Raw genomic sequence first — 20,508 nt, forward strand, 5'->3', positions numbered from 1 at the left:
AAGCCCAGTGGAGAGGGACCCAATTCCAGGTCCGACTTCTGATCCCACAAGACCAGCTGCCAGGCAGGGCCCCCTGGCGTGCACCACCCCTTTCTAGCTAGGTGCTTTGGGGTTGTTTTCCCAAATTCGGTCATTCGGCTTGCAGTCTCTGCCATATCTAAGCCACCTAACGCAGCTGCTTCTCTAAGAGACCTACTTTTGACCCGTGACTTCTTATCACCAACTTTATTAAATGGAAACTGAGTATCATCTGTCATAAAAACAACCTGCAGAAAATAAATACAATGGACCACAAGCTCTTCAAGTCTGGCTAGACTCAGGCACTGGGTCCGCCCTCTTTGTTGAAAGCGGGGTACAAATCCCAGACAGGTGTTGAAGCCACCGGCCCCGTCCGGTCCCGTGGGGAGGGGTGAGCACACACTACAGAGTTCTCTACCGTCCAGCCCACAACCTTCGCTGCCAAAGAATGCTGCCCAGAGGTGGCTACAAGGTTGGGGGCTCCAGACAAGGGGAAGGTTGGCCCTGGAGAAAGGGACGCTGTGCGCTTCATGGCGGCCCCAGCCTCAGAGCCCCTCAGACACGGGTTCCTGGGAAACCAGAATGGGCTCCCTCTGAGACCCAAGTGGCATTTACTTCTGGCGGCTGGGACAGCCAGTATTCATGTGATTCAACGAAGGGAAATATTTCTGAAGCGCGTCTTCTTGGCCAGGGTTCTGAGGCTGATGGAGAACAAGTGAATGAGGACATTGGATGCTCCTTGTGAAGCATGAGTTTGAGGCACGAGGGGGAAACCCAGCTGCAGAGTCACCCCATCTCCCAGCACTGCTCCAGCTCTGCGGGCAGGGACTGACCAGGACATCATGAGGTCCAGGGGAGGCGGGGGACAAGGGTATTCCTTCAGGGTGACAGAGAGTGCCGCACTCCTGGTCACCCCACTCCCCGTGCTAACGTGCCCCCCAAGCCATGCTCCCTGCCACATTCCTTCCAATCCCTCTCTGACACCAGATTTTATAATCCCTGGGTGTATGCCACAGGGTCCCAGGAGGACAGAGAAGGCACATTCACACCGGGCAATATGGAGAGATTTCTGACAGGGGGTCTATTTACAGAGCGTAGCCAAAGCCCTAGCAGCGGTCCCCCACTCCCTCCCTGAGAACTGAGCAAAATGAGGTGGTTGAGGTGGTCCTTTCCAGAATCCTGGCCAGGGAGATGGAAAGGACCCTGGAGGCCCCAAGGCAGGGAAATGGGAGCTGATGCACCATCTTCATGCTCTCCCTCCGTGCCCTGCCGGGGCTCCTGCTGGCCAAGTCCATGCGGAGCAGGCGTGCGGAGCCCCTGGTGAGGTCCCCCGGGCTGGGAGGCTGCAGGGAGGGGAGCAGCCGGCAGCTCCCATACTCCCCTGGGCTGGGCACCTCCAAAGCAAAGGCAGAGAAACAACACGCATCTCTCCACACTCCCAGCTTCTCTGGACTTGAAATCCCTCTCTCCGGACTGCTGGAGAAAGAGAAGCCCTGGGCTTTGTTTTGAAAATGAGATCAATATTTACAGCCATTAACCAGCAATTAGGATCTGCCAGCCAGATCCAGGAACACCCCAGCAGGCAGGCACAAGGGAGGGCACTGAGGAAACACTGGGCACTCCCCGGGGCGTCGGAGCGGGAGGCCCCGAGTCCCCTGTGCACCTGCCACTGTCCCCATGGAAAAGAAAGGCCTGCGGGCAGGCTGAGGTCCCTCAGCAGGAGAGGGAACCCCACGGGGCAGAGGAAGGTCCCCTTGCTCTTTCTCAGTAAGCAGCACGGAGGAATGAATGATTCGAACACAAGACCTCTGACCTCCAGCTGAATTTTCTTCTGAGGTGCCGGGAGGGCCTCCCAAAAAGGCAATCTAGGAGGTCTTTCTTTCTTTCCCCAGATCCCACTCCCTGAAGGATCAGCAGCACTTTGCTCCCTGTTGCTCCCTGTTGCTCCAAGTTCCAAATCCTGACCTCAGCTCAGCTTAGGGGTTCGGCTAAACCTTTTCCAGATGTTAATTAACTATCTTCTGCCTCATTTCCTGCTTACCAACTCAGTCTCTTCTTTTTCTAATGTGCTCTCCTATTTTCTGAATTGTCCGCTGCCTTACCTCCACTCCCACAACTAAATTCGGAGAGCTGGCTTCTAGAAGCCTGTGTGCCTGATCTTTGCACAGGCTGATCTCACTTAAGTGGCTGGAACCTGGGGTTGGGCAGACCCATGGCTACACGCATCCACACGCACGTGCACCCAGGCACCCAGCTATTCACCCCCTTCCCGGACAGGAGCAAGAGGCCCCATGAGATGGGGGGAACAGGAGCAAGAAGTCCCGTGAGATGGGTGAGCGAGCTCGAGGTCTGGACCAGAAGGCAGGGGTCTAAGCCCCCACCCCCAGGTCTGGTCGGTAATGGCACTTGGAGGAGTCTCCGCACCCCACCTCCTCTGCAAGGCAAGCCCACAGCTGATGCTTCCCTCTCCGGATAGGGTACAGCGGATCCTTGAACAAAGCGGGGGTTAGGGGTCCCGACACCCCTCCCCGTCATAAATCTGCATCTCATTTTTTACTTCCCCCAAACTTAACTGCTGATAGCCTACCACGGACCCGAAACCTTCCTGGTAACATAAACAGCCGGTTAACACAGATGTTGTATGTTATATGTATTATATAGTATCTTCTTACAGTAAAGGGAGAACAGCATCAGGAAGAGAAAGTACATTTACAGGACGGACCGTATTTACTGGAAAACATCCGCAGGTGTGGACGCCTGGCGGTTCCAAGCTGGGCTGTGCACGGATCAGCCACACAGAGGAAAGGGAAGAGGGTTGGAGAGAGTCTTTGTCAGCAGAGCCCCGCTGGGCAGAAAGGCTCACATCTCTCAGAACTTGAGAGCACACTAGAGCAGCAACTACCAAAATGGGTTGGAACTGCTCATCCCCAGCAGCCTTTCTCCTTAGGCTCGAAGCCCTGGGGATCCTCCAGCCCAGGCCTCTCCCCTGAGCTCTGGACCCACTCTGAGCCCAACAGCTACTTAAACTCCCACCTGTGAGTTTCAGAAGCATCTTACACCAGGCATGTCAGCTTTCCTCTCTAAACACCCCTGGGATTCATCCTCTCCAGCCTCCATCATCCTGCTCCCAGACGAACGGGCAGAACCAGCTAATCTGTCCCCCTGCCTCCACGCTGCCCCTGCCACAGTCCTGGCCCCTCCCTCCCCCAGCAGCCGCCAGGGCCTAACACATATCCACAGCACGCTTCTTCCTGCCTCAGGGCCTTTGCACCCGCTGCTCCTTCCACCCAAACATCCTCCTCTCCACCACCATCCTTTTATCCAGTTTCCTCCCGCGTACCCTCAGGTCTCAAAATAAATATCCATTCATCCCCCACACCAGGCTGGTTTAGGACTCCATGTTACATCCTGTCATGGGATCTTTATTTCATAGCATTTATGCCAGTTTTCAATTAATTAGTGACTAATTCAGTAGCATCTAGCTAATCCATTGGACCGTACACTCCTGGAGGACAGGACATTGTACCCTTAGGTCCCTAGCACCCCGTATGCAGTAGCTGCTTAATGAACATTTGTTAAGTGAAGGACTCCAGTTCCCTTCCCTGGTGGAGAGGACGTGTGTTTTACGGTCCCCAGCCACCAACTAACTGTCTTTTCTCCCCCAATCAGCCCAGGAGCCTCACTTACATCCCACTCTGAGTCCCAATGTTCTCCACGTGGAAAAGATCAATGTTCCTGTCTTTTCATGAGGACCCTGTGCCCACCACGGCCTCTTTCGGGTAAGTCAAAAGAGTTCCTTGGTGTACTCCTCACAGGGGAGGGCCAGGCAGCCTGGAGAAGACCTGGAGAATGTGCCCCTCACCTCCTGGACAACAGTTGAAGCAACAGGAGAGGTCGAATCCACAGACGAAAACTCTCAGGGGCTGGTGAGGCTGGTGTTCAAATCCCCGTGGGCCTGGTGGGAGCAGAGGCAGTGGAGTGTTCTGTGGGGTTTGGCGGGGCATAGGGAGGCAAGAGGAAGACACAGTACCGGTGGTCATGTGCGAGCTATCCCAAATGAACTTGGAAATGAAGAGAGTGACGTTCTGACGTCAACACCCAAGGAACCAGACAGAGATGTGCCAGGTCACCATGGAGACCGGAAGTCTCCAACACACATCTGACGTCTGGTGGAAGGCCAAGTCACTCTAAAGAGAGAATGTGGGGAGATCTGATCCCGAGTGGAAGCAGCGGAAAGGGAGGGTCCATCCTCGGGGGGCAGTGTTGGCCCGACAAAGGGGAGAAGGGCCCAGCCAGGCCTCTCAGCCCTGTGGGGGGTGCAGCCTACTATGCTGACAACCAGACAGCCACGGGGCACGTGACCCCTAGTTACGCACTCCCCAGACCCCCTCGGACGATCCCATGGCTTCTCAGAACCAAACTAGGGGCCAGGGGCCATCCCGTTGGTGAGGGACCATACTGCTGGGAAGTGAACAAGCAGCAGCTGGTGCCACACTTAAGTCTCTAGAGAGCCAGACCCTGAGCCTGGGGCACTGAGGAGGTGGGTTTTCTGTAGCTACAGAAATTGGGCCAAAGGAACTTAGGGCTCAATGGGGAGGGCTCATCTCTGTTCCATGATGTCTGGGGCCTCGGCTGGAATACTCAAAGGCTAGGGTGCCAGGATCAACCAAAGGCTTAACTGGGACCAGAGGCTCTGCTTCCAAGTGGCAAGTTGGTTCCTCTCCACGTGGCTGCCTGAGTGCCCTCACAACATGACAGCCAGCCTCCCCCACAGAGAGCAACCCAAGAGGCCAAGGAGGAAGCTGCATTGTGGGTATTTTTTTTTAAGATTTATTTATTTTAGAGAGAGAGAGTTTGGGGGCCGGGGGTGGGGCATGGTGGAGAGGAGCAGAAGGAGAGGGAGAGAGAATCTCAAGCTGACTCCGTGCTGAGCATGGAGCCCGATGCCGGGCTCCATCTCAGCAACCTGGAATCACGACCTGAGCCGAAACCAAGAGTCAGATGCTTAACCGACTGCCCCCCACAGGCACCCCTGCAATGCGTTTTAGGACTGGCCGCGGGAGTCACACATCGTCACTGCCACCAGGAGTGGGAAGCAAATCCCTAAGTCCAGCCACATTCACTAGGAGAGGAACTAGACTCTAATTCTTTGAAGGGAAGGGTGGCACAGAATTTTTGGACATAACTAAAACCACCACTCCACCAGAAGGATCTTTCTAGAGTGTTTTTTTATTCCATCACTCCCTCCTTAAAGCCCTCAGGGATAAAGACTCAGTTTCTTAGCAGCCAGTGATGACTGCCCTTTTTCCCTTATTCATCCCATCTCCTGCCACTTCCCGCCTCCCTGTCCAACATCTAGTCCGCCTTCCAGAACGTGCCAGAGGCTTCTCCACTCTGCACCTCCGCTCAGGCTGCTCCCTCTGCCTGGTCTGTCCCCTCTCCTTTGTTTTTGTTGTTGTGTTTGTTTGTTGTATTTTTTTAATTTTCTTGTTTGAGTACAGTTGACACACAATGCTACCTTGGTTTCAGGTGTAAAACACAGTGATCCAACTTCTCTATACATTACGCTGTGCTCACCGCAAGTGTAGTCACCATCTGTCACCGTATAACATTGTTCCTTCTTGCTCTCCATTGACATGTTCCTCTTCCTTGGAGACCCAGCTCCAGAGTCACCTCCAACCTTCTCCACCCACCCCCCAATTCTGTGCCCCATGCCCTTCCTTCCACCTCATGGTATTCATCACACTTGGGAGCTTGGGCAGGGCAGGGGACACGCAGTACTCGCCTCTGGGTCCCTACAGCCACATGGAGCTCAGCACAGAGAAGAAGCTCGAGGCACACTTAAAGGATAAATGCATTGATGAATAAGTTAGTCACAGGTGCCCAGTCTGGCCACTGAAAACCAACCAGCTACTCCTGGAAGTAGAGGGGGTTTTTCCTAGGAAATCCCAGAGGTGAACAGCAGATCCTTTCCCATGAACTGTGGCTCAACTCCTCCCCATGAGCCTACCCAGGAAGGAATCGCCCTCCCAAAAAGAGCCCCTTTAGCGCCACCTACCCTCCCCCAGCCCACAGGGCACTAGGAAAATGTCTACCCAGGCCTGCCCTCTGGGTTGTGCTTTCTGCTTTCAATGTATCTTCATACCCACCCTTTGATTTGAACCTTGCAACGGCCATGCAAAGCAAGTCAAGAAGAGAGTAATACTCTACACCAAAGGAAACAGAATGGAAGCTCAGAGAGGTCAGGCAATTTGCCCAAGACCGCACATCTAGGATTGGAACCCATATGTGTCCAAGCCCCATGCCTCTTTGCTGAGGGTAGAGATGAATTAGCCTTAACAGCGACACTTCTAGAAAAATCAACTGCCCCATGGTCTGAGTCTCACCCAAGAGTGAAAGAGGAATCAGTGGGTTAATGATAACATCACTAACACAGGAGCAAGCAGAGTGTTGTTGGTAGTTTAATAAGCACAAAAATAGATAATTATTCATGCTTATTGAACCAAGTGCAGAGGTTAGGGCTTTTTGCACACTGCCTTGGATTCCCACCACAACCCTGAGAAGTAGATTTTGTTATTTCCATTTTACAAGGTAGGTCATTGAGGTTCAGAGAAGTTCATTAACTTACCCAAGGTCACACAGCTAATGAATGAGCCGGGATTTGAACTCAGGAGGACTGCCGGGTTCCAAAGCCCCTGCCCCCCCCTTCCCATCATGCAACCTCTGATTATCATCAATACTTTGCTGATGAGGGTTCTGGAAGCACAATGCTGCCTTCTGCCAGAAGGAGACAGGGTGTGGGCAGATGGGCTATGGTCTCAGAGCCAGGCTGGAATCTCCTTGTCTGGCATGATATTATTCTTCCCCTCTAATCAATTAGTCACCATGACCAGGCCATGAGAGGCTGAAAGATGACCAGCTCCCTTGGGAGGGGCCCGTGCGATAAGGAAGGAATGAGGAATGTGCACGTATCCTCCCATCACAGAAGCTTCGAGGAGGTCCAGGGTCCAAGACTGTGATTGCCAGTACTGGTGATGGACGCCGGCCAAGGAAACATCCCAGGGGAGCCACGAGGCAAAGACCATGAGCTCTCGGCCTAGCTCAAGGAGCCGGGGTACCTCTCAAAGACCCCGGGGAGTTCGGGGTGCCCGGACCCAAGTCTCTGAGCGTGCGGCAGAAAGGGCCTGAGTGCCACTCCTGACCTCGCTTCTGGAAGCTGCCTGCTAATCGCCCCCCTCCTTCTGCACCAGCTATTTCTCCTGCCTCTTGTGACTTGAGGTGTAACAGCCTCTTTTCCACTTTCTTTCAGCACGGAAATGCTCAACGTCACCTCACAAGTCCTCATGCCCACCCTCAACGGGACCGTGCCCAACACCTGCGTCTACTCCGACTGGTGGAACTGGCTCAACACCATCCAGGCCCCCTTCCTCTGGGTCCTGTTCGTCCTGGCAGCCCTGGAGAACACCTTCGTCCTCAGCATCTTCTGCCTGCACAAGAGTAGCTGCACAGTGGCCGAGATCTACCTGGGCAACCTGGCCATGGCGGACCTGATCCTGGCCTGCGGGCTGCCCTTCTGGGCCATCACCATCGCCAACAACTTCGACTGGGTTTTTGGGGAGGTTCTCTGCCGTGTGGTGAACACCATGCTCTACATGAATCTCTACAGCAGCATCTGCTTCCTGATGCTGGTGAGTGTCGACCGCTACCTGGCCCTGGTGAAGACCATGTCCATGGGCTGGATGCGCAGGGTGCGCTGGGCCAAGCTCTACAGCCTGGTGATCTGGGGGTGCACGCTGCTCCTGAGTTCGCCCATGCTGGCCTTCCGGACCATGAAGGAGTACAGAGAGGAGGGCCACAATGTCACTGCCTGCATCATCATCTACCCGTCCCGCACCTGGGAAGTGTTCACCAACATCCTCCTGAACTTGGTGGGCTTCCTGTTGCCCCTGACCATCATCACCTTCTGCACAGTGCAGATCATGCAGGTGCTGCGGAACAATGAGATGCAGAAGTTCAAGGAGATCCAGACGGAGAGGAAGGCCACGGTGCTGGTCCTAGTGGTGCTTGGGCTGTTTGTCCTCTGCTGGCTGCCCTTCCAGATCAGCACCGTCCTGGACACGCTGCTGCGCCTTGACATCCTGTCCAGCTGCTGGGACGAGCACGTGATCGACGTCTTCACGCAGATCGCCTCTTACTTGGCCTACAGTAACAGCTGCCTCAACCCACTGGTGTACGTGATCGTGGGCAAGCGCTTCCGCAAGAAGTCCCGGGAAGTGTTACAGGGACTGTGCCAGAAAGGGGGCTGCGTGCTGGAGTCCAGCAAGATGGAGAACTCCATGGGCACACTCCGGACCTCCATCTCCGTGGAGCGCCAGATCCACAAACTGCCAGAGTGGGTGGGCAACAGCCAGTGAGGGGGTGCCCCCTGGGCCCCTGCTCCTGTGTGCCGAGCAGGAGGGACAGTGGCGCTTCAGGATGTGCCCAGGAAGGAATGGAAGCCATGCCATGGGTGTGACCTCGGGCAATAAGTCGGCGTCTCTGGGAAAACCCAGGAGCATCACTGCTGCCCTGCCCAAGCTGCAGTGAGCCAGGCCGTGAGGATGGGGTGACCTCACGCACAGCCGAGGGCTCCATACCCACGACAGTATTATTGTTCTCATCTGCTGCCACCCCTGGACCAGTCTGCATCCTCCCGGGAGTGGAGGGGCCTGGGGACAGGGACAGGAGTGACTGAGCTTCCCTCCCACGTGGTGTCCCGCCCTGCCGCAGCGTGCCGGCTCAGACCTCTGGGAGAACGGCCACCCCAACTCTGGTGCCCCAGCTGAGTGCATGCGGGGACCTGGCTGGGGTTTTGCCTCAGGTCTCTTAAATCTACCCAGCTGGGACTCTGGAGGATGATTCATGAGATTAATGAAGGTTTAACTCTGAGGGATCCCTGGTAAGAACCCAAAGACCAGGACTCCCTCACTTCCCAGGCCCATGGACAAGATGGTCTGTGCCAAAAAAGAACTCGGTAAGCACTTGGCTGGCACTTGCTGTTTACACAGCCCTGAGCACCATGGGCAAGAGGGAAGAAAAAGAGAGTATAATCTCTGCCTTGAAGGAACTTGCAAGCTTGAACGGGGATGATTGGGTACTGGCAACCACCAGAAGGCTGTTCTGCAACCAGACATGGTCAAGCAAGGCACTGGGGGCGGTGCAGAGGTGAGGGGCGAGGAGCCTGCCGTGGGCCGGCCCTTAACCCGTGGCACATTGCTTTATCCCTGCCTGTTTCCTCCTCTGTAACACCAGGCTGTTGTGAAGATTGAGAGGCAAAGGCATAGAAGTACTTTGAAGGAAAGGTGCTATATAAATGTGTGGCTTTATTATGCACACAGAACAGAAGTAAATTTACTGTAACGACACAGCTTTGTCGCTAATGACTGTGTAAAGCACCCATCCGTGTCTGCCACATAGTAGGTGCTCAGTAATGTTAACTGCCTTCCACCATTCCTTCCCATACTCTGTACTTCCCACCCCCACCCCAACACACACACACACACACACACACACACACACACACACACACACAAAGCATTTTGGGGGCAGGCCACCCATTCAGGGTTTGATTTGTAATGAGCCCAAGAGATTTCTGATTGAACTTACTCAGGGAATCCACATGCTCAGACCCTCACTGGGGGTGGGCAGTAGTCGGGAGGAGTCTAGGCCTGCCTACCGTTGTCCCTGTCTCAGCAACCAAGGGCACCAACCAGTGGTTTATAATAGCGGCAGACCAATGATTTGGCACGAAGGTCACTGACCCCAAAGCACTGGTGCTGGGACCAAGCTCCCCTGGAGGGCTGAGCGGCTCATGGGTGCCGGCAGCAGCCCTGGGTCAGGAGGGCTGGCTAGGTCCGGGCAGGTGTGAAGGTGAGGAAGCCCTGGGGCGGTACCCACATGAGGAGCACCAGAACAACCGGTACATTGCTGAACAGAGAAGGGAGAACGCCCCTCCCCCAAGAGGACAGCCGCCGGCACTGCAGGGGGGCGGGGCTCTGCCTTCGCTGGGCGGGGCAGCGGTGGGCGGAGCGATGCGTGGGGCGGGGCGGGTCCCAGGTGTCAGGCGGCAGGAAGCTAGACCCCATCCTTGGCCGGAGCCTTAAGAGACATCCCTAACCCCAAGCCTCAGCTCCTCCAAGGAGGATTCATTTCTTTTTTCCCACAGTTTCACAGTCTGCCTCCTGGGGCCAGCCCCGGGCCAAGCCCCATGGGGAGTGTGGAGAATGCACCACCCAGGGTCTGACATCAAGCGGCAGAGAACCAAGGCAGGGAGGGGCCAGCTCAGTAGCAGTGGAGCTCGTAAGGTACGCAGCACCCGGGCAGCGCTCATTCGCTCGGTAAAATAAATGGATACTTCTTAGCAGGCTCTCTCTGGAGAAGATGGAAACCCAAAAAGGACCGGGAAATTTTGGATGGCAAACAGCCCATAAACCCTCATCAAGCCAGCTCTAGATTTCAAAACAAAAAGGATCAAAAAAGATTCCCAGGCTTTGTTCCCCTACCACACACAGCCCTCTGTCCCAGTAAACATACACACTCGTAGCTGGAGAAAAAGAGTTGAATAAGAAGTAGCAACGGTTTAGAATTTGAATGAAGTTACACAGGTGCACATATTGCGGAATAAAGAGGAGGCTGTGCTTTGCAAATGTGTAGCACTCATCCATCAGCCGGCCTGTGATGGTCTAAAGGTCTTCTCTGAGCAGAGCCGAGTCACAGCTCTGGGACCCTAATGATCACTTAGGGGTCATCTCGTGGTCTGAGGAGCAGTCTGTGACAGGGCAGCCGCCCTATGGGTTGTTTCGACACTGTGAGAAAGAACATCTGTCCCGTGAAAGACCCAAAGAGCTGTTACATTGTAAAGAAGGCGCATTTCACAATGAGAAATGGATGAAATGTGTAAACATGTGTCTTTTCCATACAGCTTAATAAATGGATGAGGAGTTTTTTGCAGAGTTTTTTCCTTTGTTCTAACTCTGGAACCCCTGAGTGTTGTGAGGACAGTGCAATAGGCAGTCAGAAGCCTTGAGGGGGAGGGGAAGGGTCATTATTTCCACTCAACCTATTTTAGGGCTTCTGTCCTACAGAACAGTGGTGTCCAAGCTTCTATGATTGTGTATCCCTCTAAGTAAAGGAATTTTGATTATACATACCCAATATGTAAACTTACTAATATGTATTAAAATGTAGGCTCTAAAATATACTGAATCAGAAGTGTAAGAATGTTCAATAGGGTTTGATACTTTCCCCCTCCTACATCCCTACGGTGGTAACTCATCACCAGGCTTTCATCAGGTGCCGGTGGGACCCCATGAGGACCTAGAAGCATAGGGATGACAGCGAGTCAATCACTCAGGCATGCAATACATTTGTTGAGTACCCTCCCTGTGACCTCCTCTTTAGATCAGGAGTGTCTTCCACAATGTCTAGGGTAAATAGTTGTCTAGCCACTGCTTGCATAATCCCAGTGAATGGGAACTCATTATCCACTTCATTTGGGGGAACTTTTCATTATTCATGTATTCATTCATTCGCTCATTCATTAAAGAAAACTTGTATTCTGTGCCTACAGAAATGGCACTACTCTGTCTACACCTCCAGCCACCCGGGCCAGATACGTGAGGCTCATCGGTAAATGCACCCTCTCCTTTATTCCTTCTACCCAGTGGATCAGCACCTCTTTTAGATTCCACCTAAGGGTTTCCTGGACCTATCTCCTTCTTCCCTTGTCTAACCTCCATCTCTTATTGCTGTTCCCATCTCTGATTCTGACCACTACCGTCTGCTAATTCTTATTCTCCACTCTGCAGCCAATGATGTGTTTTAAGGCAAATACAATTGTAGAGGGGCTATAAACCCAAAGACCAGTGTTTAGGAGCTAAGGCTTTGGAATCAGGCAGATCTGGATTCCAGTTCCGGTTCTGGCCAGGGCTCTTATTTGTCGTGTGGTCTTGAACATCTCACTTACCGCTTCTGCGTCTCCATGTTCTCATCTGTGAAATGGGGACAATAATGGTATCTACCCCATAGAACTGTTAACAGGATTCACATAGAAAGTGTTTTAGCACAGTGCCTGGTAGAGAGTTGGCACTGGACCCGTGCGGGCCACCATGATGGTGATGATGGAGGGTGATGACCACAGTCTCTAATGAGAAATCCTGCAATAGTGTCCCACCGCTCTTGGGATGAAGGTCCACATCCATAATGTGGTCTGCAAGACCCATCAGGAGCCGGCCCTGCCTTGTCTCTTTCCCTCTCTCTACCTCCTGGCTCATTCTCTACCTCTGGCCCTAGTGTCCACAACCGGACAGAGTCCAGCAGATTTTCCATTCCCCCTCCAGTGCCTACCCTTCCCACTCAGCCTGCACCCCTCCCGCCCCAGCAGCTCTGAGCTTGGACAAAGTGGCCCACCATTGCCCGCCCGAGGAAGCTCACTCATCCAAGGGACTTGGTTCACAGATGGGAGCCTGACTCCAGGAAGTCTGCACTCTGGAAGAAGCCACCTAGCTGGAACTGTGAGCAGGGCTCTGGGCAGGTGGAAACAGGCTGGAAGAGCCTCGCTGCCACCTTCCTCCACCCAGCCAGGCAACGTGAGTGGCCTCTCCCCTCCTGACCTTCCGTGGCCCCAGCAAGCTGGTGTGATGGGGAGAAGTCCAGGTGGGCTGCCCAGCCCCTGAGTCTGCCCCGGGGCCGAATGGGCGAGGACCTGGTGCAGAGGTGCAAACTGGTCCTCAGTGACCCGGTGGGACCGAACGCTGGTGATGGGGGCTACCATCAACGTACGAAGCCTAACGCAGTCTTCATGGTTTGGAAGGTGAAGCTTCGATTGGCAGCCTCCAGCAGTGTGCTCCGCTATCTCTTTGTCACTCAGCCCCTAAGCCCATTATAGAGCCTCGCATAGTTCTGACCTCTCGCCAAGCCCTGGAGGGCCCGGGGGTCCGGGGTGAGCAAGGAGGTCCCTGTTGGGCATGGGGCATTGACTTGAAGGTTTGTTGATTAGTTTTTGGCTGAGGTCAAACGGCCCCATGACAAAGTCCCACTCTCTGCTGACAACTTTTCAGACTTGACCCTCATGACCACTCAGGGAGGCAGGCGCTTACCAGTTCCTGATGTGGGGACTGAGACCCAGGAGAGCAGTAACTTGCCACGGCCACACGCTTCCTCAGGAGGGGGTTCAGGAAGCCCACCTGGTCTTGGCGGGCTTGTGCCTTAACCAGGGGTGAGGAATCTTGTCACCAGGAAAGCCTTCAAGGTGCCTTCCTGCGTGAAGAGCTTCTGAGCCAGCGCTGGGGCTGTGTCTGCCCTAATCACCAGACTGCATCTTGTCGGCCTTGGGAGTACTCGTCTCGGGCAGAATCGCCTCCCCAGGGGCTGGCGGCTGACGCCTGACCGGAGATATTCTCCGTCGAAGCTTTATTGAGCTATGATTCACATGCCAGACAGTTCGCCCATTCCAGCAGCTTTTAGTTTATTCTCAGAGCTGTGTGATGGTCACTGTTCTCTGATTCCAGAACACATTCATCACCGAAAAGTGAAATCCCCCATCCCACCCTCCCCACCGCCTCGGGAGCCACTCACCTCCTTTCTGTCTCCAGACTTGCATCTTCTGGACATTTCAGAGGGACAGAATCATACACCGTGTGCCTTTCGTGTCTGGCTCCTTTTACCGGCCTTACGCAGAGATGTAATATTTAATGGCAGGGGAAGAACTTTGGAGGTCAGGCCTTGAGTCCCTACCATGCCACTAACTCACCGTGTGATCTTGGCAAACCACCCCCTCCGTGGCCTTTGGCCTCTGTTTCCTCACCTGTAAAATGGGCAGATAACACGATAAGTATGCCTATCTCACCCAGAGCTAGTGACTCTGAAAACGGGGCTTTATAAACTATAACGGGCAGAACCAACATGACAGGGACCACCCCGGGCTTGGAGCCAAGGTCCGGTCCCCAGCCCAGCTCTGCCACTCCTGGCTGTGGGAATTTGGACAAAGCCAGTTACGTTCTCTGCGTTTCTGTTTCCTCACCTATACAATGAGGAGCGGGTGCTGTGAAGAATAAGACAGATCAAAGTGTTCTCGTGGGCTAAATAGGGTTCCCTCCCCCCTCAAATGCACATCCACCTGGGACCTCAGAACATGATCTTACTTGGGAACAGGATCTTCACCCAAGTCATTAAGTCAGGGTGAGGTCACACCGGATCATGGTGGGCCTATGTCCGATGAGTCGGGTCCTCACGAGAACAGGAGAGACATACAGAGACACAGAGGCCCTCAGGAGATGTAGGCAGAGTTTGGAGGGATGCTTCCACAAGCCAAGGATCACCAAAGATTCCCCGGAACCATCAGAAGCCAGGAAAGAGGCATAGAAGAGACTCCCCCTCGGACCCTCCAGGAGGAACAGACCCTGCTGACACCTCGATCTTGGACTTCTGGTCTCCTGAACTGTGAGAGAATAAATGTCCACTGTTTTCAGCACCCCCACCCGCCGTCTGTGGTGCTTTGCTACGGCAGCCCGAGGAGGTGGGTAGGGATGTTTTGCTAGTTCTGAGGGCATGTTCCCTCACTACGGTCCACACAGAGCCCTGTCCCCAGCGGTGCAAAAGTCATTCCACAGGCTTTCTTCAGGTCTCCTGAGGGCTGGCGATACTAGTCTGTGACAGAAGTTCCCCTAAGGAAGAGTAGGATCGACCATCGTATAGAACTTTGGAGAGTTTTTCAAAAGGAGGATCCTGAGGCCTTTCCCAAGACCCCAAGATGTTAGGGGCCGACCCAGGCCCCCAGAGGGTGTGCACCACAGACCTGCAGGCCCAGGACCAGGACTGCCCTGTTCCCCTCTTCCTTCCCTAGGCCCCAAAGGCAGGCTGATTCAGGGCATCTCAGGCCAGGCTAAGAAGAGGCCACAGGGCCTGGCTCCTGGCTTCCAGGCAGCCCGGCCACCAAGTCCACCCTGGTGGGAGGTTGTTTACGGACAGCCCCACAAGATGACCCAAGACAGGGCTAAGGCTCCTCTGGATACCCCCTCCACGCTGAGTCACCTTCCGAGGCCCACTCAGCGGGCCAGCCATGTCTGCCTGCTTCTTCTCTGGGGTCCTGGCCAAGACAGAGGATGACTTACGTCACCCCTCCTTGTGCAAGAGCAAAGCAATATTAGGCCAGCTCCCGCTGGCTGCTGACCAAGGGCCAGCGGTGTCACCACTGTGGCTCACCTGCTCCCCAAACTCTGAGAAGGGGCCCCCCTCACAGGCTCAAAAACCAAGGCTTCAGGAGGGGGCATAGAAACTGGTCCTAGTTCCCCTGGCTCGACGTCGAGGGCGCTGAGATTCAAGCTCTGCGGCCCAGACCGGCCCGCCCTGAATTCCAGACCAGACCTGAAGACCCAGGCCCTGCTTCCAAATCAGATTTTTCCCCAAAGTACGTGCCCCACCGGAGGAAGACAAAGCACTGAGACCCTGGCACCTTGACCGCTGAATGGCTTTTCGGGGCAATCTGACCCCTCCTCACATTCCACAAAGAAAGACAGACCCTGTCATTGTGAGAACTGGCCATCTCCCCTCGGCGCCCCGACCCCAGCAACTGCCAGAATGCTTTCTCTTCAATTCAGTTCTAAAATCAGCTTCTCCTAGAACTATAGAGCTCACCTTCTAATCTTGAAGCTATTTCAGTACCATTATTTACTTTTGCAGATCTTTCCCAAAGTTTCTCAAAAACAAAAACAAAACCTAGCTCCCGATTGGTCAAATAAGTCTGAGAACTGCAACTACTACATCTTCCTCGTGGGGCTGCCGATTGCCCGGATGTGTGTTAAGGGCCCTGAGAAGTCCTGCAGGAAGGAGGCACGCTCCTCTATGCTTGGCCTAACCCAGGGTTCCCAGACTTGATCGGCACAGAACCTGTCTTCCACTGGCTGCTTCTACTCTCCTTGCCCCACACCTCCTTCTCCAGCTGATGTTTAAATGCTGGAGCTCCTCATGCTTCAACCCTAAGCCCTCCTCTCATCCGCCTTTCCTGATCCCAGCCAGGGGCATGGCTCTAAATGCCATCTGTGATGGTGAGTCTTAAATGTCAGCTTGGCTGGGCTCCAGCACCCAGTTATTCAATCAAACATGAATCCAGGTGTTGCTGTGAAGGTCTTGCGTAGATGTGGTGAACGTCCGCCATCCGTTGACTTTCAGTAAAGGAGATGACCCTCCGTAATGTGGGTGGGCCTCATCTGAGCAGTTGAAAGACTTGAGAACAAACACTGAGGTTTCCAGAGAAGAAGAAATTCTGTCTCAAGACTGCAGCACAAGCTCCTGCCTCAGTTTCTAGGTCTCTGGTCTGCCCTGTGGATTTTGGCCAGCCAGCCCTTGTAAGCACGTTAACTAACTCCTTGAAATAAATATCTTGATGGATAGATGATAGATAGATTGATTGGATTGATTGATAGATAATAAATAGATGATAGATAGATAGATAGATAGATAGATAGATAATAGATAGATGATATCTAGATGTTGATGATAGATGGGTAGGAATAGGTAGATATCCTATTGGCTCAGTTTCTCTGGAGAGCCCTGACTGAGACACATCTACGCCACTAACTCTGAAATGTTAGCTCTCTTCTGAGGCATCTTCTCTGATCCCAGTTTCCAGGGGAGAACCCCATTTAGGTCTTTCACATGGATCTTCAACTTATCTGTCTCTGTCACATGTGTGTAGCCACCATGAGGACTGGGACACTCAAGGGTGACCCCAAGTCTTCAGGAAAAGGTGAAAGTTCTCTTCAGCATGTCAGTTCCCCTGTATCCAGGTTGTGGCAGCACTTCCGATCATGGGACTGGCATGGTTTATGTGAAAGATACATGCCTACAGCATCAATCCCATCTCTCTTAAAGACATATGAGCTCTACTGGTTTCCCAGGAAAGCTAATCTGATTTCAAGCCCCCCATTTTTTTGCTGTACACATGGGCCACCTAAGCATCTTGGTTGATTGAAAAATGATGTAAGAGGTTTTCCATGTAGGCAACTTCTGCCAGATAGCCCAGAGAAAAGTCATAAAACTGGGAAAATACATTACACACATTTATCTTCCCTGTGAGTGTCCGTGTGATGCAATATGGACGCAATATCAACATTTTCCATGGATCTATTTGATCTTCACATCAGCTCGCAAAGTAGGCAGGCCATGTTCACTCCCAGATGCAGAAACTGGGTCAGAGGCTCCCTAGGACTTCCAGGGTCCCCCAGGTCTCCCCCCGACACAACGGGACAGGGGGTGGGTGTCTGTGCTGTCAGACAACTCCTCAGTCTGGTCTGAAACTGTGCAATTCTCTTTGCTACACCAAAACAAGAGCTTTGGGGGGCATACCCACACAGGGTCTGCCCAAGGGTAGGGGCTGAGTGCTACCCAGAAAGAATGAGTAAATGCCATCTGAGGCTTGAGCCTGGGCCTTCCGACTCCAAGTTCCAAGGAAGCCTTCCACAAACAAGTTTGTACATATATGCATGTTGAGCCTTCCACCTACAATGGTTTTCTCAGCTTGCCTGCCTTCTAGACTCCTATTCGTCTCTCAAAACCCAGCTCAAATATCCTTCTGCCACAATGCTTGCCAGGCTTAGCCTCAAGCAGAATTAAATTCTTTAGGTCTTCATACTAGGACAGACCCCTGGCTCTTCATTGTCACTCTGCATTCACAGTCACTGTGTATCTTTGTCCTCAGACAGTCCCAGAGCCCCGCAAGTGGCCAGGGAAAGGGTTTTGTTCATCTCTGTCTTCCCAGTGCCCACAAGGGACCCGGTGCCCTTAAGAGGTTCAGGACTGTGTGTTGATCCAGAGACAAACTATTGATATTCTGATATATATAAATAAATAGGGTTATAAATTCATTCAGCAAATATTTGTTGAGCTCTGTTGTAGGAGTTTGGAATATGACTCTAATGAAAAGAGATAAAGCCCTTGCCCAGTGGAGCTCATACTTTAGTGGGAGAGACAGGAAGTAAAAACTAACCACGTGTTCGTGGTTGATGAGGCTGATGAGATCGGTTATGACAAACAGTGAAGCCAGGGAGGAGAGGAGAGGTTATTTAAGGGAAGGGCTCGCCGATAAGGGGGGATCTGTGGGGACCAGGAGGACCTGAGGCATGGGGCTGTCTATGAGAAGGGTGCTCCAGGCACAGGGAACGGCCAGTGCAAAGGCCCTGAGGTGGGAGAGGATGTGGCATGTTCAAAGAGCAAGGGGGCCAGGAGAGCCAAGGGAGGAGCAAGTGGGGACCATGGCAAGGACACTCAGAAAAGGCAGCAGGCTGTGTCATGGACAAGTCTTAATGATCTCCTGTGCCTGAGACGGGAGCAGTGAGGGTTTCCAGGAGAGACACAACACGGTCAGACTTAGGCTTTAGAACATAGCGGAACACGGCTGAGCAGCCCTGGTCACGCGTCCTTTCCAAGTGTTGCCCCTGGAGAGGGTTCCGGAGCCTTCCAGGCCCCAGCTGTGTTAGCTCACGGGCTTCTCCCAACTCGCCTCAAAGGAGGGTCTGCCTAGCACCCCCGTCCAGGTGAGACAGCATCTCCCAAAGCAAAGCTGACACAGAGACAGAGTTTTAGGTGGCCATTTTTTAAACCTTCCCGGTCTTTGGAAGCCCAGGCCCACCAGAGCTTTTTCTGCTGAGTGGCCAGTGCCCAGAGCCCTTCACTTTTAAGTGGCCATCAACCAGGTGGGGGCGCTGCTTAGAGCTGCCCGGGACACACTCGGCAATTGTCTTCCGTCGATTTCCAGGGGTTTGTGCTTTGTGCAGCCTACAAACTTTAGGATTTTATTTTTACCCCCCTTCCATCCGGACACCTCAGTCTGGCCCCTCTGTTCCCGCCCACTCTGTGCAGCCCTTGGTGTGCTCTTGTGGAGTGGGGTTTGCACACTTGGCCGCAAACACGGGCTTGACCACCTTCCAGGTCCACCAGAACATGAGCAGTCCCGGGGGGGACACCAAGGCTTCTTCTCTCTGCCCCCGGCACCCAGCACGCACAGGGCACCAGGCAGACGCTCCCTTCGTATTTGCAGACTAGGAGGATGAACACGCAGACCCGCGCTCATCCAGGGGCAAAGGGTTACAACGGGCCTGAGTGATGGAGGGGCATGAAGCAGACCGGGAGGGGAGGGGAGGCCATTTCCAGCAAATGCCCCCAGGTAGACAAGTCCAGATGCACCAGGAGCCCGCAAGTCACCCCTTGGCCGCAACAGAAGACGCAGGTGGCGGGGGGGGGGGGGTGTGCCTCTGGCTGTTACAGCAGGACCCTGGAGGAGTCTGAGAATTCCCAGGGGCTGGGGTGTGGTCCTGCGAAATGACAAAATCCCGGTGCTCTGGAATAGGAGTCTAGCACAGGAATCGACGGAAGGACAAGAATCAGAAAGCAAGGAGATCTGTTGGGAGTTCTGTGTCGTAGACCGCGTGAGTGTCTGACACCGACGACAGGAAGGAAGGCTTGGACAGAGGGGACAGAGGGCTCAATGGGCCTTCAGTTCGGGCCAGAAGGTGCCCGGCTTTGGTTTCTTTCTTGCGTCTACAAGTACAGTTAATAGTAGGGCTAGCACGTGTAATTGTGGGGGCTGAGCAAGAGCCCTGAGGATGCTCGGGTCCTAGAAGTTACCTGCAGAGGTGTTCCCAATGAGGTATCCTCGCAGAAGCTGCTCGAAGTGACTAGGAGAAGAGATAGGGTGGCTCTGGGGTTTAAGGACTGGAGAACTGTGTATGTCACGGTGGGAACTGTGACCCGTGTGTCCCCAAGCCCCTCAAACTCCAGCCCACCTTCCCTGAATACGCATCGAGCGTAGCCAGAGCCCACCTGCAGCTCAGAAGACACAGCTGCGCAGAGTCCCCGGCATTCGCCTCAGGGACGGTCCCAGGGAAGGCGGACCTGTCCCACCGAGCCGGACAGGCTGTCCTCTTTGTAGACGGCAGTCCTGGGTACTCTGCCAGCCACCTCTTTGTGCCTCTTCACTGCCCTTCTCTCCCGACACATGCCCCCCACATGCCCCAGGACCCAAAGGACCCTCATCCCACCTCCATTATAAGGGCCTGTACCCCTTCCTAGATGTGGGGTTTCCTCATCCTGCCCTCGGCCCCGGGAAATCGAGCCCCTCTTCTCACAGGCTTGGGGTTCCCTCACCCTGTCCTCAAGCCCCCGGAATTCAGGCCCCCTCTCCCCACAGCCCCAGAAGTAGAGACTCTCTTCCCCCTGGGACCAAGGCCCACTTCCCATTTCCCACCCTGAGTGAGCAACAGCGGGAACACCCGTTTTCTTAAGAGAACATTCCATCCCATGCCCCGGTGGGGCCCCATGGCTTTGGCAAGGCTGCCATAGAGTCATCTCCCGAAGCCCAGTTCCCTCGGCTATCTCACGGGCTGTTCCCCCACCCACGCGCGGGGGGCCAGGGGCAGACCCCGCAGACCCCACCTCCCCCAGAACTTGTCGTCTCAG

At 54.0% G+C, this 20,508-nt stretch overlaps 2 protein-coding genes across 4 annotated transcripts in view; both read left to right on the forward strand.

Moving 5' to 3' along the window:
• BDKRB2 (bradykinin receptor B2) overlaps positions 1 to 10,160 on the forward strand; it is a 29,573-nt gene extending 19,413 nt beyond the window's left edge. Inside the window, exons 2-3 of the mRNA XM_025869193.2 lie at positions 3,688 to 3,797; positions 7,328 to 10,160. Coding sequence (XP_025724978.1) covers positions 3,724 to 3,797; positions 7,328 to 8,432 — 1,179 coding nt within the window. The 5' untranslated portion in view covers positions 3,688 to 3,723 and the 3' untranslated portion in view covers positions 8,433 to 10,160. The remainder of the gene's footprint in view (positions 1 to 3,687; positions 3,798 to 7,327) is intronic.
• The window catches only part of BDKRB1 (bradykinin receptor B1), a 49,919-nt gene that overhangs the window by 19,363 nt on the left and 10,048 nt on the right, over positions 1 to 20,508 (forward strand). For 2 of the 3 annotated variants that reach the window (XM_025869173.2, XM_073895854.1), the window contains exon 1: positions 3,685 to 3,797. The exons of the other annotated variant lie outside the window; for it this stretch is intronic. The gene's annotated coding sequence lies outside the window, so the exon portion shown is untranslated. Of the gene's footprint in view, positions 1 to 3,684; positions 3,798 to 20,508 lie in introns of those variants that run through there. 3 annotated transcript variants of the gene reach the window in all.

The sequence above is a fragment of the Callorhinus ursinus genome, unplaced genomic scaffold, assembly GCF_003265705.2.
Source record: "Callorhinus ursinus isolate GAN/ISIS: 27379988/994484 unplaced genomic scaffold, GSC_fseal_2.0 scaffold8, whole genome shotgun sequence".
Lineage (NCBI taxonomy): Eukaryota > Metazoa > Chordata > Mammalia > Carnivora > Otariidae > Callorhinus > Callorhinus ursinus.